At 50.0% G+C, this 15,141-nt stretch overlaps 9 protein-coding genes across 9 annotated transcripts, besides 1 other annotated feature; 3 read left to right on the top strand and 6 right to left on the bottom strand.

Annotated features, from left to right (window-relative positions):
- Nucleotides 1–15,141: part of a sequence feature (contig 1.14 1606..364334(-1)) that runs on past both edges of the window.
- On the bottom strand, nucleotides 1,618–3,045 carry ANIA_00970 (uncharacterized protein; the record flags this gene model as incomplete). The annotated part of the gene is made up of 1 exon (XM_653482.1): nucleotides 1,618–3,045. The coding sequence occupies one exon, from the start codon at nucleotides 3,043–3,045 to the stop codon at nucleotides 1,618–1,620; it is 1,428 nt and encodes a 475-aa protein (XP_658574.1).
- Nucleotides 4,078–4,845, bottom strand: ANIA_00969 (protein ngn17; the record flags this gene model as incomplete). Its single annotated transcript, XM_653481.1, has 2 exons — nucleotides 4,078–4,625; nucleotides 4,677–4,845. The coding sequence occupies 2 exons, from the start codon at nucleotides 4,843–4,845 to the stop codon at nucleotides 4,078–4,080; spliced, it is 717 nt and encodes a 238-aa protein (XP_658573.1).
- Nucleotides 5,213–5,461, top strand: ANIA_00968 (uncharacterized protein; the record flags this gene model as incomplete). The annotated part of the gene is made up of 1 exon (XM_653480.1): nucleotides 5,213–5,461. One exon carries the CDS (start codon nucleotides 5,213–5,215, stop codon nucleotides 5,459–5,461), a length of 249 nt encoding a protein of 82 aa, XP_658572.1.
- ANIA_00967 (T2 family ribonuclease) lies at nucleotides 5,623–6,076 on the top strand (the record flags this gene model as incomplete). Its single annotated transcript, XM_653479.1, has 2 exons — nucleotides 5,623–5,692; nucleotides 5,760–6,076. The coding sequence occupies 2 exons, from the start codon at nucleotides 5,623–5,625 to the stop codon at nucleotides 6,074–6,076; spliced, it is 387 nt and encodes a 128-aa protein (XP_658571.1).
- Nucleotides 6,791–7,561, bottom strand: ANIA_00966 (protein swc5; the record flags this gene model as incomplete). Its single annotated transcript, XM_653478.1, has 1 exon — nucleotides 6,791–7,561. The coding sequence occupies one exon, from the start codon at nucleotides 7,559–7,561 to the stop codon at nucleotides 6,791–6,793; it is 771 nt and encodes a 256-aa protein (XP_658570.1).
- On the bottom strand, nucleotides 7,583–7,948 carry ANIA_00965 (uncharacterized protein; the record flags this gene model as incomplete). Its single annotated transcript, XM_653477.1, has 1 exon — nucleotides 7,583–7,948. The coding sequence occupies one exon, from the start codon at nucleotides 7,946–7,948 to the stop codon at nucleotides 7,583–7,585; it is 366 nt and encodes a 121-aa protein (XP_658569.1).
- ANIA_00964 (uncharacterized protein) lies at nucleotides 9,920–10,732 on the bottom strand (the record flags this gene model as incomplete). The annotated part of the gene is made up of 2 exons (XM_653476.1): nucleotides 9,920–10,342; nucleotides 10,400–10,732. 2 exons carry the CDS (start codon nucleotides 10,730–10,732, stop codon nucleotides 9,920–9,922), a joined length of 756 nt encoding a protein of 251 aa, XP_658568.1.
- ANIA_00963 (uncharacterized protein) lies at nucleotides 11,670–13,061 on the bottom strand (the record flags this gene model as incomplete). Its single annotated transcript, XM_653475.2, has 2 exons — nucleotides 11,670–11,978; nucleotides 12,060–13,061. 2 exons carry the CDS (start codon nucleotides 13,059–13,061, stop codon nucleotides 11,670–11,672), a joined length of 1,311 nt encoding a protein of 436 aa, XP_658567.2.
- ANIA_10131 (dihydroorotase) lies at nucleotides 13,685–15,134 on the top strand. The gene is made up of 4 exons (XM_653473.2): nucleotides 13,685–13,878; nucleotides 13,937–14,016; nucleotides 14,120–14,573; nucleotides 14,626–15,134. Exons 1-4 carry the CDS (start codon nucleotides 13,824–13,826, stop codon nucleotides 15,102–15,104), a joined length of 1,068 nt encoding a protein of 355 aa, XP_658565.2. The 5' UTR covers nucleotides 13,685–13,823; the 3' UTR covers nucleotides 15,105–15,134.

The following is a 15,141-nucleotide window of genomic DNA, read 5'->3' on the forward strand; positions in this document are numbered from 1 at the left end:
CAACTCCGCCGAGTCCGCAGATCGCGACTTTCGATGGTCGTGAAGTCATAAGTTCTTCAATCTTGGCGATTTCCGCTTCCCGACCAACGAATCTCAGGTTTTTGTGAAAGGGAACCATCCAGCGACGTTCGTCTTCTTTCTTGGTTGGTCTTAATTCGGGCTGCTTGTCGTGCTTAGGGATCAATTCGAGAAAAGCTTTCGCATACGCGGCGGCAGCAAGAGCTGAATAACCTTGCCATTGTTTGTTCTTGTGCGAGTCACAGTAGTCGCAGATACCTCGAATAACCAAGCATGGGAACTCGCCCATAAGTCCAGCGGCTTCCATCTCGAATCAAAGTATGTCCATCTCTTGGAAAAGCGCGTCTCGTCTCGCCGTGTCCTTGATGACTTGGTTTCCGGAGGCAATCAAGCCGTAGTGAGGATACGGTCCTGATTCTCTCGCGGCAGGCGTTTCACCAATCTGGTCTGATCACATTGAGAGCAATCGGGGCCAGCCTCATGAGCGTACGTTGGCTCAAAAAGCCAGTCCCTATCTGGCCGTGAGAACTGCTCCTTCATCACTTGATGCTCCCGGAACGTATCAGACAAGATCTTCGTAATAGGCCGCTTCCCAGTCATATGATCGCTGCGCATTTGAGAAATCCCCGTCAAAGAAACTGAGGAGGTTTATTAAGGGATCCGATGCGCTGGAATTGTCCATTACGGAGAGTCTTGCCGAAATAATACTGGATTACGCCGCCAGAGGTTTCGCTCGGCAAGCTGACAACCACGTCACCAAGACGGATATCTGTATCTTCACGAGGTACTCCACCGCCGATACCGACCATCAATCCAAAGTGCAGACGGGGAAATGTCGGGAGCATCTGAGCAAACACCGTTGCGGCAGAGGTAGTCCCGTAGACGCCAGAAGGAAGGCAAACCACTACATTGTGGCCAGCCCGTCGACCGAGGGTATAATTGTTGCGATCCGTCGAGGGTTGCGAGAGAGAACTGTGAATCTCATCTAACATGACCTTTGCAGCTGCCATTCCCAGCGGCAATGCGCAGATCCAGGCAACGGTGTAGTCATCATGTGATAACTTCGTGCTGATGGTCATGGCCCACAGATACTGAATGTGACAGCATAGATGAAGTGAAGAAAAATAGAAAGCCTGTTGAGTTCGAAGAGGGAACAGTTTCGCAGATTCGAAGGTTGGGGCTGAGCATGGAGAGGGTTAGCAGACTACAGTGCATTTGCGCAAGGCTGAGAAGTCTGAGAAGGCCCCAAATCAGTTGGCTTGGCACCTGTGGCTCAGGCTCAAGAACAGATATAACGATACCGTGCTGTGGAATTACTCTAGATCATATTGGTATGTTCATGTTTGACAATTGTTTCCCCAGTCATGGTCAATATCAGAGACACCCCCAATCCAGTTTTCTGACGTACTCCAACTCTTCTCTTCAACTCATTCCTTGACTTCCATTTCTGCAGTTCCTGAGCCAACTCTTTCAAAGTATCAGTCCGCTTTTTGCCCTGATTCTAGCTCCATATATGTAGAGGACAACGGGTATAGAAAATAGGCCCCCTGCAATAGAGCCCAAGAGTGTCAGTGCCCATTGAACACCAAGTGACTCGAACTACAAAAAGAATATAAGCGCTATGCCAGATTCTTGAAGGGTAAGATTACGTACCATACAAGTTGCAAAAAGCGGAAACCCCGAGCCGGCCAGCGAGCGGAGGAACGTATGTGCTGCAATGGCAGAGGCAGCCCTGTTCCTCCTGACATGAACAACATACTGCACAGACGGGAGGAACATAGTGATGAGACCGAACCCTGTGGGTATTCCTGACAAAGTAGGCCAGATCCAATGAACATCACTTCGGTACCCCGTCCAGCCGAGCCAGAAGAGACCAGTCGAGAACGCCGCAGAACCAGGTATGGCCGTCAGAAGTAGCCATTCAGGAACGAGCTCGCCGTTGTTTTCTTGAATCAAGCGGCTAAGCGAACGTTGTCTGCCGTACATCACGATCCCGGCGAACACTTGGCCCACAATGACTGCTACGAACGGGAGACCGCCAACGCCGGGATTCATGCCGTGGATCTGTTGGAAGATAATTGGATATGTCGTGATTGAGAGGTAGAGCAGACCGTACACGAAGGCACCAAAGACACATATGCACAGGATGATAGGGTCGAGCGCGAGCAGCTTGAGCGGTATGGCGAAGTAATCCTGAAAGATTGAGTGGAAATTTAATTCAATTTCTTCATGTGCTGCGTGGATGGACCAGTTCCTACTTTCCTGGCGGAGACACCTTGCTTTCGAGACTAATATGACGGGGGCATAGGATTCGGTTAGAAAAAAGAGAACCAAAATGAACGAAGCTACCCCAAGAATACCGGCGAGATAGTGTGTCCAACGCCAACCAAGGTGCTCCTCCATGACTATAAAGCCGCCAATTGTTGGAGCCAGGAGAGGTCCAGAGAAGACAGTGATACCAAAACCAACCATGCTAGTTGTGAAGGCTTGCGCGCTCAGCATGTCGCTGCAGACAGCGCCAGCAAGAGTGAACGGGGAAGCGCCAAAGAAGCCAGCGAAGAAACGATTGATGAAAATAGATTGTAGTTCATTCGAAGCGGCTGTCGCAAAAGAGAACACGGTGAAGCCAAACATACTCAGCACAAAGGGCAATCGGCGTCCCTTGAGCTCGGAGAACGGCGCCCAGATAAGAGGCCCGGTAGCGAATCCAAGTACGTACAACGAAAGCCCTAGATTCCCAACCGCTCTAGATATTCCGTACTTGCTGGAAACGGTTGGTACCAAGGTCGAGAATATGCTGCTTGTCATTGACACAATCATGGTAGCGAAGCTAACGAGTGCGAAGGTATAGAGCCTGGTCTTCGTCAGTTCGTTGCTGGAGCAGCAGAAGGTGGCTAACCGACTTCTTCTTGAGCGGCCAATTCTGCGGATTGAGGTTATCAGCGTCGTCAAATTGGACAAGACAGCTTTCTTCTCTGGACTGTGGATGAGTTGTGCGCCTCGATAACTCCATAGCGCTCGTCTCATCCATTGAACGTCGGACTTCGACCTCAAGGTCACCTGCAATTGACAGTCTTTTAGTGACCCTGAAGCTGAATTTGGGAAACGGACGAGGTTCAGACTTACCCTTCCTAGAGATCAGCTCAGAACTGCCGGACTCCTTGGTGTTGCCCTCCATCTTCCTGGTTGGCGGCGCAATGCCAAAATTTCAGGCCAAAAGTTTCAGCAAGGCATATGTTGTTGGAGGGGACGAGGAGAAAGAGATAACAAAGAGAAGCCAACTCTAAGGCGCAAGCACACGGGATTCTGTTTGCCGGGGAGGACTTTGGTAATCGGACCACATCCGGACCCGTCGCCAGTGAATGAGCAGTAACATCTTCAACTAATCAGCACAGTTTCCTGTGAATAGATAAAGTGCATTCTTCTTGGCTCAATAGTCAGCTCAGGGAATATCACAGCCTATAAAGTCTTGGTTAGCCACAAGAAGAGTATGTGAATTTGCTACAGTATCCCTAACTCTATAGAACTGGGCGAGACTTCTCGGTCAATCTCAGCTTCAGCCAGCAGGCTCGGTCCCTCATCCTGGCGGCCATCATAAGTCCGCATCGTCTCGCCAGCTCAAAAGTCATTCATTAGATTTGGTCTTCGACAATACACCTCCATCGTTTAATGTGATTTGTCTGAGCAAATTTTGGTTGTTGACATGGTGTTGAAGCTAGTAACATTACGGTCTAGAGCGATTACTAAGCTTCGTGGCTTTTTAAATCCCACACCGCGGCAGGTGAATTCATCCCACTTTTCCTCCTCGACTCCTTTCAGGACTATAAAAACAACGCCCACTAGTAGTTTCAGACATTATAAAGCCCATCTCCCCATCTACCGTGATCATCCAGCGATTCAGAGCTTGGTTATGTGCAAGCTCCGCTATAAATCATTTTTCTCTGACTATGATGACACTTTCGGCCACGAGGCACAAACTGCCATGGGTGCACCGAAATCAAAAGTTCAAGCTCAACAGTCTGAGTCAAGAGACGATGATTACCCTTGGTTGCTTGTCGTTCATCGAGTAAGGTCAAGTGCGAGGAATACGGTTTCGTTCATAGGCGTCTCATAGTATGGAGGCGTCTCGACGAAGCCGACCCGGGTATATAATACGATTGCGCCTTGCATTCTCGAAGGGAGGGTGTCCAGCCTCATCTCTTTGTATCCCAGGTCCTTTGCTCGCTGCACAATCGCTGCCACCAGAGCCTTGCCTAGACCCATACCGCGTGCTTCTGGAGAGACATACAACCGCTTCATTTCGCACAGTTGCTTCGAATCGTCAAGAGGACGGACGGCAACACATCCTAGTGGCTTGTTTTCTATGCTATATGCAAGCAGAAGGTCTCCGTAAGGAGCGCCATACTTTCCGGGCAGAAAGTCCAATTCCGACTGGAAGTCTTGGAAGCCAAGGTCGATATTTAGCCATGCAACGTAGGCTGTAAATAGGTCTCTCGCTGTAGCGATGTCCTCTGCTGTCTGCGCGGAAACGATGCGGAACTTGGTGTTATCCATAGTGTAGATTGCCCGATAGTTGTCGCAGAGATGAGAGAAGAGACCGAGTCCATCTTAAGTTCTTGAGAGGACTTTAACCAATCTCGGCTTCTAGAATGACTCACAGCGAAGGCTCTTCCAGGTTGAAGCAATAAAATGGACGAGACCAACCTGAGCCTGAACCCTTGAGGTAGTCATCAATCTCTTCCCCACATGCTCCCTGTTCTGCATAAAATGATTGATCGATAGGATACCGCCGAACAGCGATCTTGTTTGACGACCTGATTTGCCCATCTCTAAACTAGTCTGACAGGCACAATTTCTCCATGGACCGCGTGCCTGAGATCGTCTCTCCTATCACACCAGGCTGTGTAGCCGATGCAACGTTCTGATACTCTGCACTCCCCCGCTAAGCCCGCTACTGACGCCCCATTGGTCTTTGCTCTTTTTAGCGGCAGCCCGGCAACTCTCATGGATCTGAGGCCTGACGATCTTGTATCAAATCAGGAGCTTGTTATCAGCACATGGGCCGAACTTTCACAGTCCTTCCATTCTTGGCCGCCTGCCCCGGGTACTATATAATATGGCAAACATACCGCATCTCGACCGTTTCGCTTCTCAAACTCGAGCCGTCCCAATTAGCTCACCCTAGAACAACACAATGGCGCCCAAGCTTTCCTCCGTAGGCATGCTCGCCCTGCCCGCTATGCTCCTTATTCCTAGCGTCGTCGCCGACGCAGAGGTCTGCGACAACGACACCCCCCTCAGCTGCTCAAGCTCCAGCGTCGAGCCATCCTGCTGCTTTAACAGCCCTGGGGGGTCACTCCTGCTCACCCAATTCTGGGACTATGATCCGTCCACCGGTCCGACGGATTCTTGGACTCTTCACGGCCTCTGGTGCGCATATTAAATCCACCCCCTCATCTCTCTCCAGCCTCGCTGATAATGGTGCTTTGCCACAGGCCAGATAACTGCGACGGTACCTACGAGGAGTTCTGCGACTCGTCACGCGAGTACTCCAACATCACAGACATCATCAAGGAATTCGGCAAAAGTGATCTTCTCTCGTACATGAACGAGTACTGGAAGGACTACAGCGGAGACGATGAGTCTTTCTGGGAGCATGAGTGGAACAAGCACGGTACTTACTTTGCTTCTCTATCAATATGAAAAAAGAAAAAGAAAAACTTTGTACTAATCTGTAACAGGAACTTGCATAAACACCATCGAACCGACCTGCTATACCGACTACACCCCGCAAGAGGAAGTTGTCGACTACCTCCAAAAAGCCGTCGACCTGTTCAAGACGCTGGACACCTACAAAGCTCTTGCTGCCGCAAACATCACCCCTTCCTCTAGTGCAACTTACACGCTAGACGAAATCCACTCCGCCCTCTCAGACATTCACGATGGCTTTGCGCCGTATGTTGGCTGTGATGGCGACAATCTGAACGAGGCCTGGTACTTCTACTATGTCCGGGGTAACTTGATTACGGGAGATTTTGACCCTGCTGAGAAGCGTTAGTTACCTTGATGTCCTTTGTGGATTTATGTGTTGGCCGGTTCATGCTAACAATTGACGACTCTAGTGACCCAGTCGAACTGCCCTGAGGAGGGAATCAAGTACTTGCCCAAGTCAGATTAGTCATTGACCACTCCTAAAGTTTTATCTCGGACTTGTTCGTGCATATATTACTAGAGAGCAAAGCAAGGGCTTATACCTTTTAAGGATTCTTTAGAAGTATTTGTAACTATAGCTAACCTAGCTATATGTGAGACTGGCAATTACGCCGTCCATTTCACTCCGCTTTCATCAATCGAATGGTGTAACATGCCAGATAAACAGTTTGTTTAGAGGCAATAAGTCAATCTATGACCGCCTATTGGATCAGCCGCTTGTTCATTGGATATTGGTATAGCGCACTGTATGCTTCTGGGGCCGTGTCCAAAAGTAGACTGATATTGCTCATGGAGTCAGAGGCTTTGTCTTGACTGGTTCACGTAACCCGTCAAGGAAGAATCCACAGTCAGCGGATAAGACGTTCGAAAGAGCGGAGCCGCTTTCGTACCCTTGATTCACGAGTCAGGCTTGTTTAGCCCCGAGGCTAGCCCTATGACGAGCTTATTCAGAGACGCGCCGTGTTCCATGACATGTATAGTGCAGCCATCAGAGCTGCCTGCATGGTCGCATGAGGCGTCAAAATGATGTAGTGAAGAATAAAGCCACCAATTGAGCTCACTATACCCCCCGCAACCTCGCATTCCTCCTCTCTTCTTCCTTCTTCGCGTCGACGCGATTCAAGAAATCCATACGACCCAGGAACCCCTCTTTAGCTTTACTATGCATCCGGAGTTCATCACTAATCCCCTCCTGGTCAACATAAGCAACCCAGTCCAAGCGTGATTTTTCGACGGTGTTGATTTTCGGCCCGCGGATGTTCTCCTGGCCGGCTCCAGTTCGAGCTCCAGTTTCTGTAAGCGACTGCTTCCCCCAGCTCTTCTTGATCATGCCGGATGGGTTCGGATCGAATCGGGAAATTTTACGAAGTGGGCGGCGGATACGGAGGGTGTTGTTTGTGCTTGTGTTTTCATTGCCTTTGCCAGTCATATTTGCGACTTCATCTTCAGTAACTGGTATGACTTCGCCATCGCCATTACCCGATAAGAAGAGTTTCGCTTCGGCGGAATCGCGAGGGACAATTTTTTCCTCTGTTATCATCTCGCCCGCGAACTTGTAGGTGCGCTTGATTTTGACCATTTCAGATGTTTGCTGAAATCCCTTTTCTGCCGGTCCATTGGGCTCCGTTGGATTCGCATTCTCCTGGTCGCGCACTTCGGTGTCAGAGGCCGGGGTTTCGTCTTGTTTTTGAGCGTCTGGGATCGGCGCCAGACCTAATTTTGAATCTGGCGCATTCATCTGAGCCCATATTGCATCGACATCGATCGTAGCACCGTCGATTTTCGCGAGTGGTTTGCGCTCTTCCTGCCTACGTATCGTCAGCGACTCCATCTCATAACCAAAGAACTTAAATCAAAGAAAAAAAACATACATCTGCATTTTCATCGCTCTCGTCCTCACAAATCCTCCAGTGCCGCCCTCGTCATCATCAAAATTCACATCCATATCCTCCTCATCGTCAGAACCCTTCTTCCCGTGCTTCTGCTTCAACTTCTTTTCCTTTGCCTTGCGGATCATTGCCTCGTCTCCCGAGTCCAACTCCGCGTCAACCTGCGTCACATCTCCTGATTTGTCCTTCGTCTTCCTCTTCTTTGCCACTGGCTCTGTTGTCGGTTCGTCGTCAGAGGACGATAGCTCCGCATCGTCGTCCTCAGCGGCTTGATCAAGGGTGAAGTCTTCGTCCTCCGCAGAATTGTACTGCTCATCGTCCAGGTCCATGTCCGCGTCTGCTATCGCTGCCGGATCGAGAGGCATTTTGAATATAGCTGTCTTGAATGGGAGAGCTTAGATGCGACCATGTATGTTCCTCGATGTATTCTGCCGGGCGGAGCTTGATAAATTGCTTATATAAGCAAATGTTACTGCAATCAGTAGACGACTAGTTTAGCTTTAGTTAATTAGCACAAACGTCTTGATATTCAGGCAATAACCCTTTTCTTCTGCCTGAGGGCTCAGGCTTATAAAATTCCCTCTCAGTTTACTACCTTGTTGGTACCCTCCCAATACCTTTGTCATCTATGAGGTGTTTTGACCTTGGCTGCGGCATTAATCATAAACGACATATAGCCAACAGTCTGATTAATTTGCCCAGGATATATAGAACCCAGTCAGCTACAAGACGCTGCTGTCCCAAATTTTTAAAGCCAAGGCAGGCGAAGTAACTGGGCAGATGCCAACAAGAGGTAGGCCTATGGAATTAGTCAAGTGTCTATTTCTACAATGAGCTCATCTTAGCTTCGTCCATCTCCAAAAATTTAGACTACTGGATTCCAGCACCACGGTGAGGTGTGAGCTCGTCGCTGGAGGACCCCAGACTACCACGATCACAAACAACCACATTCACAGGGTGTCGACAAAAGAGCCACCCAACCGACTCTCCATCTCATTCCCCTCGACCAGAAACAGACCTGAACAGAGCCTAGTACGGAAGGTCTCAGAACCTCCCCATTACTGACTGAAGTCACTCCGGAAGATCCATACATATCCCCTCCCACCACTAATAAAACGCAACCACTGCCGAGGAGCATGCAAAGCTAAGCACAACACGAGACCGAAGGAATGCTCCCTCGAGTACTGACTATCCACCGCTGTTCCAGTGACTGCACCCAGGTACCCTGCAAGATCATTTCCATATTTACTACTACATGGGACAATACCATCCCAGAAATGGATATTACCTTCGGCGTCATCCTGGACTGGCAGGAAGACGATTATCTCAAAAACCGCTATAATCATAAGGATGTACTGGATATACTAAAGGGGAGGTGGGCAGTTGCATGTGTCTCTTCTCTTCGACCCGGTGCTGCAACGTAGAATACGTCAAATAAAGCTATCCGTTCGCTAATTATATAGTACCATCTTTCCCAAGTTGTCACTGTCACGTCGGTGGATAGACACCCGGGCAAACTTGGTATGGTGTAGGCTTTCGTTGTCATTACAGCCTGGGTGGGTGTTATGGGGGTTTCCTGGGTTACAACATCGTTTCTATTGTAGAAAGATGTTAGTTGGTAGGTCATGGAGGGAAAGGTAACTGGTATGCGTACTCGAGTTAGAGAGCCAGTCAAAGCGAGCGGCGGTATGGATCATCCCAGGTGTTTCGCTGTTCAGAGTGCTGCTCCGGAACTCGAGGTCAGAAGTATCAAAGCCCGTCTTCATAGGGTATTACAAGCCATGGTAGAATTGATGTCAAAGGGGGCGGGAAAGAAGGTGATAATTAGAAGAGAGGAAAAGAGGGATAACAAACGGAAAGGCAAGAAGGAAGGCAAGAGAGGAGGTTGTAGAGGTGGCTGTTCGGATATGAATGCCGGCTAACCTTGTTTTTTGTAAGCAGAGAAGCAACCTTCCAATCCGAGATTCCAGCCACTAGGGAAGTACAATCTCATATCTTGGATAAGTAAGCGTAGAACTAGAAGAAGTTTGCTTGGCCCAGACGAACTGCTTTCCTATCACGACCATAGCCTAGGGTTGAATTGTAACTCATAGATATGTTCCGTACATTACCGCGCCCGCTTTGAAGACCATAGACTATTGGAGACAAGAGTATATACACACACTTCCACAACGAAGAGGATATCTCCTCGTCAACAAGCCAGAGAATTCTCAATGACGTTGTCAATTTCCAGGATCAACCAAAGGTTCATACCCCCTGCAATAATAACCAACCAAGGATACCAACATCCTAAACGGCGATCACCTCTTAAACCCAAACGACGTCTCAACCTTCTCAAGTTGGTACTGTTCCTGCCCACGCCGCCTCGCGACGCTCAACTCAAGCCAAGTCCCCACTCCTGCCGCAACGCCCATGATGACCTCGACTCCAACAAGGATACCAAGCAGGATAAAAGCTGCATGGGTAGCACCGCAATCTCGAGCAAAGTGTACTGGCGCCGGTGAGATCGTTTCACTGCTTTCATCGGAGAAACCGAGCGGGAGGTTGTGGGACGCCTTCCACTTGCACGTCCAGGAATGGAGGGTTTCGACGTTGCCGAAGTTTTTAGGGTACGAGGAGCCGGGCAGGTAAATTGCGAAGACTAGGGAGACGAGTGTAGCGACGAAGCCTGAGGATGATGTTGCTACTGCGGCGAGGTTTGCGCGACGGATGTGCGAGTGTGGCTGTTGGGAAGTTAGTCGGTGTTTTCAGATGAATGGGGGACAAAATCTTGAACGAACAGATGGTAAGAGAGCGACGACAATGAAAATCAGACTCAGAAATGCAACTACGCATCCGCATGCCAGGATGGCGATGGTTGGGCGAATATCGAGGTTTAACGGCCAGAGGTAGAGTCCGATATTCTCGAAGGAGGATGTCACCCGATAGTGACGATAGGGCACAGCCTCGCAGGCAATGATTGCGATAGCGATACCCAGGGCAAGGGACGAAACGCCGAGTCGAACCCAGTGGAGGAGACGAATTCTTTTCAGAAAGCTCGACTCGTCCTCGTCGGATGCGCAGGATGCGTGGTAAGACCCGTGGTAGGATTCTGCCAATGATGCGGAGGCCATTGTAGCGAACGGCGATGAGCGGAGATGGTCTGAACTAGGGTCCGGTCAACGGCTCCGGAAGAGAAAATGAAGATTAGAAGAGTCTTTCCAGAAGACAAGGAGTTCAAGAACGAAGGAAGGCAAGAGAGCGAGAGAAAGAATGGAATGTTATCCTGTGGCCATCAAGGACGAGAGGAAGAAACAAAGACAATGACTATAAGGGATCCTGGCTCTGCCTAGATATAGTTTTTGGTGGAGGGCACCTGAGCAGCTCGCCCCCTCAGATGAGTTTCCAAGACATTGATTCTTCATCTTCAGCAAACACAAGCTGGAGATATCTCGTGCAGAAGGCCACACGCGAAAGCCCTGTAGCCGCCTCTCTCCACAAGGACCGAGAAGAAAATCAATCCATTGGTTAATGGAGGATCCCTCTGCAGGACAGAAGGATGCAGGGGCATCACTACTCACGACCTGCTGAATACAGTGTTTCTAAATCTGTACCCCGGGCGCTTAGATCTGGATGGAGACTTGGAGTTGACGAATAAGCAGTCGGCTGTAAGGAATACATTCTTGGCTGCAGTAGTGCACGTTGCACGGATCATTTCTTCTTTCTCGTTCACGAAGAGTCTATTGGGTTGGGCTTGGTTGTTAGGGTGCGGCTAGGGGTGTCGGCGGCTACAGGTGGAACTATATTGGCTAGTCCCTGGCCCATATTGTGAAGAACTGTCAGTCCTTTTCAAAGTCTTTTCTTGGCTTCTATTAATTATAGTTCGTGCAATATACTGAATGTAGGTAGGACTATATACTACCCGTGTGAAGTTTCATCGTACTCCGTCCTTCCCAAGGTCCAGCCGTTTTATCCCCTTTGCTATTCCCGACCCCATACATGATGCAGGATTAATTCCGAGTATAGGCCGAGGCCGGGCCCCTGGAGGGCCTGTGCTAGCGTCTTCATCCCTCAGAACTTTGCTCTAACATCTTTCTCGCTAAACCTCCTCGTCTTCCTTCTGAGCATCTCCGCCCTCTCGTCCATACTCATGCCCACCTGCTCGCCGATTGGTACTAGGCATTTCGCAAGATACGCGTAGTCCTTGCGCAACAACCGTATCGTGATCATGATGTAGTCGATGTTGCGGAATACGAGCGCGTGTTCTGCCGCATAGCGGTCTTTCTGCTGCAGGAGGGAAACCGGGTGCTCGCGCCAGTGTCGGCGGGGGTTAAGGTGGTGAGACGTGTGATAACCATCATTGTAACAGAAGCGGTTGCTCTGCGGCAAGCTATATTAGTATGTTCAAATGACGGGAGGAATCCAGCGCGCGGAGGGGGGATGGAGGGGGAGATGGCGTACAGGAACATCAATAAGAGTAATACTCGACCGAAAGTCCGAATTCGGATCGACCTCGTCGACAAAGGCGTGTTGTCCCCAATTACCCACCATCAATCCCACACGCAGCTGCAGAAGCGGCAAGACGAAGACACATAACGTCGCTCTCCAATTGACATAATGCCAGAGCAGCGCCACAACGAGGTAGTTTCCTAGTTCCCAGAACGCAGCTTTGGCCGCCATACCGAACTTTCCCTTGCGCCAGAAGTAAAGCGGCAGCTCGGCCCAGATGAAGAAGAAAAAGCGGCCGACATAGCACAGAAAGTCGATCAGTTCATCGCGCTGGTACCGGATCGTCGAAGACAGGTCACCTGGCCCATTTCCTTCAACATGGTGGTGCTTGACATGATGGTAGTAATATGAGTTCCAGGTATGGCCCATCAGCGGGTTCGTGATGTACGGAAACAACCCGTCAAACCACCAGAAACTCTTTTTTAGGATCCCGCCCATATGGATGTGCTGGTGCATCATGAGCGTATACGTGCCTACATAGTAGGATTGCATAATCCAGTGCAGGATGCCGTGGACCCAGGTGAAGTTTCCAGGCCCGAAAAGGTAGAGGGCGCTCGGGACTGACGTAGTGAAGTAGAGGATAAGATGTGTGAGCATGACAACGTCTGTCTCGACACGAACTATCTGTCGCGCAGTCGCAATGTAGGCTTGTATTAGCCTTTTTAGTATGCTAGGCAATTTTGCGAGATCTTTCATGTCCCAGGTCACGAAGACGGTGGGCTCGAACTCGGCCGCTTGAGTGTTGTTCAGAGCTTGGAGTCTCAGTATTGTGTCTTTATCGGAATGTGTCTGATTTGACGCATTTTGGGTCGCTATCCACCTTGTCAGTATGAGCTTACTCGGGCCCTGAGTAGAGCGTGGACATACATTTCCCTCTGTTCCGTGCTCCCGCGGGATCGTTTCCTTTTTCTTCGGGCTGAAGACTGCCACTGCTGCCGTGGATCTCGGCATCATGCAAAAGAGTCTTTAAAACCAGCAGATCCGGCTCGGTTAGATTTGGGTCTATAAAATTGGAGGGGTCCATGTTGGGATGGCCTCCTTACTCAGAGTGCGGTGGGTTGTCAGAACGTGCAGAAGACTGTCAGAATGTTAAGGGGAAGCTACGGGTATCGGCCCATCCGTCAGGGGCCAGATCCTTAGACTTGTTGCCTAACAAAGAGCCTCACAATGGTATCTACATTGCGGGAATCCCAAACGTTTTGACATGTAGGGAGAAGAAACCTAGGTCAGAATATTATATACAAGACCTGCAGACAGTTGCTTAACTAGACCAATTAGAAGGTGAAAAAGACACTGACAGGATCTTACTTTTCCGTAAATGTGCTTAGTAAGAGTTGAAGCATGAAACCTCGAACGGTAAGACGCCACTCTACAAACATGCTTCACGAACAGGATCTTCGGCCTTCTCGGCGGGAGCAAATCTTGAGTCAGATGCGCCTTCCCGATAGCTTGTCGTTACCTTAGGGGCTCGAGTAGCGTTGGTGGAATTGACTGGCACCCATGCCAATGCCACATGACTTGACCAATCAAATTCAATCTACGGATCTACGGATCTACCCCACGATAAAAAAAAAATTGGCGGGGTTGATTTGAAGAGAGGGAAGCTGCATTCAGAGCAAAGGCAAACGCAGCTTTCAAACTGTGAAAATAACTGCTCTTAGACGAGCTGTACCTTCTATATCTAGTTCAAGTCTCAGTTCGGCCACTGTTACTACAATGACTCTTTCAAAGTTGCAAGGGGTCAAGCTCCCCGCATCGGCCGACTTCCACGGTGCGTATGAACCATCCACTCCATCGCACTGCTATAGTCAACTGATGAGGGAAAATAGTCCACCTCCGCGATGGGGACATGATGGAATTGGTTACCCCCACCATCAGACAAGGTGGTGTCAACACAGTCTTCGTTATGGTAAGGAGATAACTTTACTGGGGGACGAGAAGCAAGAGATGAAACGATGCGCCAACTGCATTGATTTGATAAGAACGCCAAATAACATCTGATGCTATGATAGCCAAATCTCGTACCGCCAGTCACCACAGTCGACCGTGCGCTCGAGTACAAACAGCGTCTGCAAGCGATTGAGCCAAACGTAAATTTCCTTATGTCTCTGTACCTGCACGAGTCCATCACGCCGGAAACTATCATCGACGCCAAGAAGCGCGGCATTACGGGAGTCAAGAGTTACCCGGCTGGCGTGACAACCAACTCCTCTGCCGGTGTTGTCGACTACGAGCAGTTCTACCCTGTATTCGCCGAAATGGAGCGCCAGGGGATGATCCTGAATTTGCACGGGGAGGTTCCCTCTCAGGGTGATGTGACCGTGCTCTCAGCCGAAGAGCGCTTCCTGCCTACCCTCGTGCAGTTGCATGAGAAGTTCCCCAAGCTCCGTATTATTCTAGAGCATTGCACCACCGCTGCGGCAGTGGAAGCTGTTAAGAAGTGCGGGCCGACTGTTGCGGGAACAAGTAAATCGTACCTCCTGGGTTCCACGTGCAATATTGTCTGACCGTGTTGTAGTTACCGCTCACCACCTTTCGATTATTATTGATTCTTGGGCAGGAGACCCTTTCTGCTTCTGCAAGCCTGTCGCCAAAACCCCTGCTGATCGAGACGCTCTTCTGCGCGCCGCTGCCTCCGGCAACTCTAAGTTCTTCTTTGGCTCAGATAGTGCACCGCACCCCGCAGCTTCCAAGAGAGGAGGAGAGAAGATCGCAGCGGGTGTATTCACCCAGCCGTACACGACCCAGCTCGTGGTTGACGCCTTCGAGCAGGCGTGCCGAAACGGCGTTCTGAAGGAAGAAGATATCACCCCCGAGATCATCGAGGGCTTCATGAGTAAGTTCGGCCGCGCTTTCTACGGCCTCGAGGAGCAGAAGGAGTTCATTATCCTCGAAAAGAAAGGCGAGAAGGTGACAAATATACTCAAGTCGGATAAGGTGGACGTGGTCCCATTCAGAAGGGATCAGGAGACATGGAGCTTGGCTTGGTCCGCATAGAGCGCTTTCAGCTGAATTCCATAGGCCGCAAAAGTAT

The sequence above is a fragment of the Aspergillus nidulans genome, chromosome VIII (genome assembly GCF_000011425.1).
Source record: "Aspergillus nidulans FGSC A4 chromosome VIII".
Lineage (NCBI taxonomy): Eukaryota > Fungi > Ascomycota > Eurotiomycetes > Eurotiales > Aspergillaceae > Aspergillus > Aspergillus nidulans.

What these genes read in the sequence shown, in the direction of transcription:
- ANIA_10131 (XM_653473.2), top strand. Translation starts at nt 13,824, where the DNA reads ATGACTCTTTCAAAGTTGCAAGGGGTCAAGCTCCCCGCATCGGCCGAC. An exon ending in TCAACACAGTCTTCGTTATG is followed by an intron (nt 14,017 to 14,119) that starts GTAAGGAGATAA and finishes ATGCTATGATAG; the next exon opens with CCAAATCTCGTACCGCCAGT. An exon ending in GCCGACTGTTGCGGGAACAA is followed by an intron (nt 14,574 to 14,625) that starts GTAAATCGTACC and finishes ACCGTGTTGTAG; the next exon opens with TTACCGCTCACCACCTTTCG.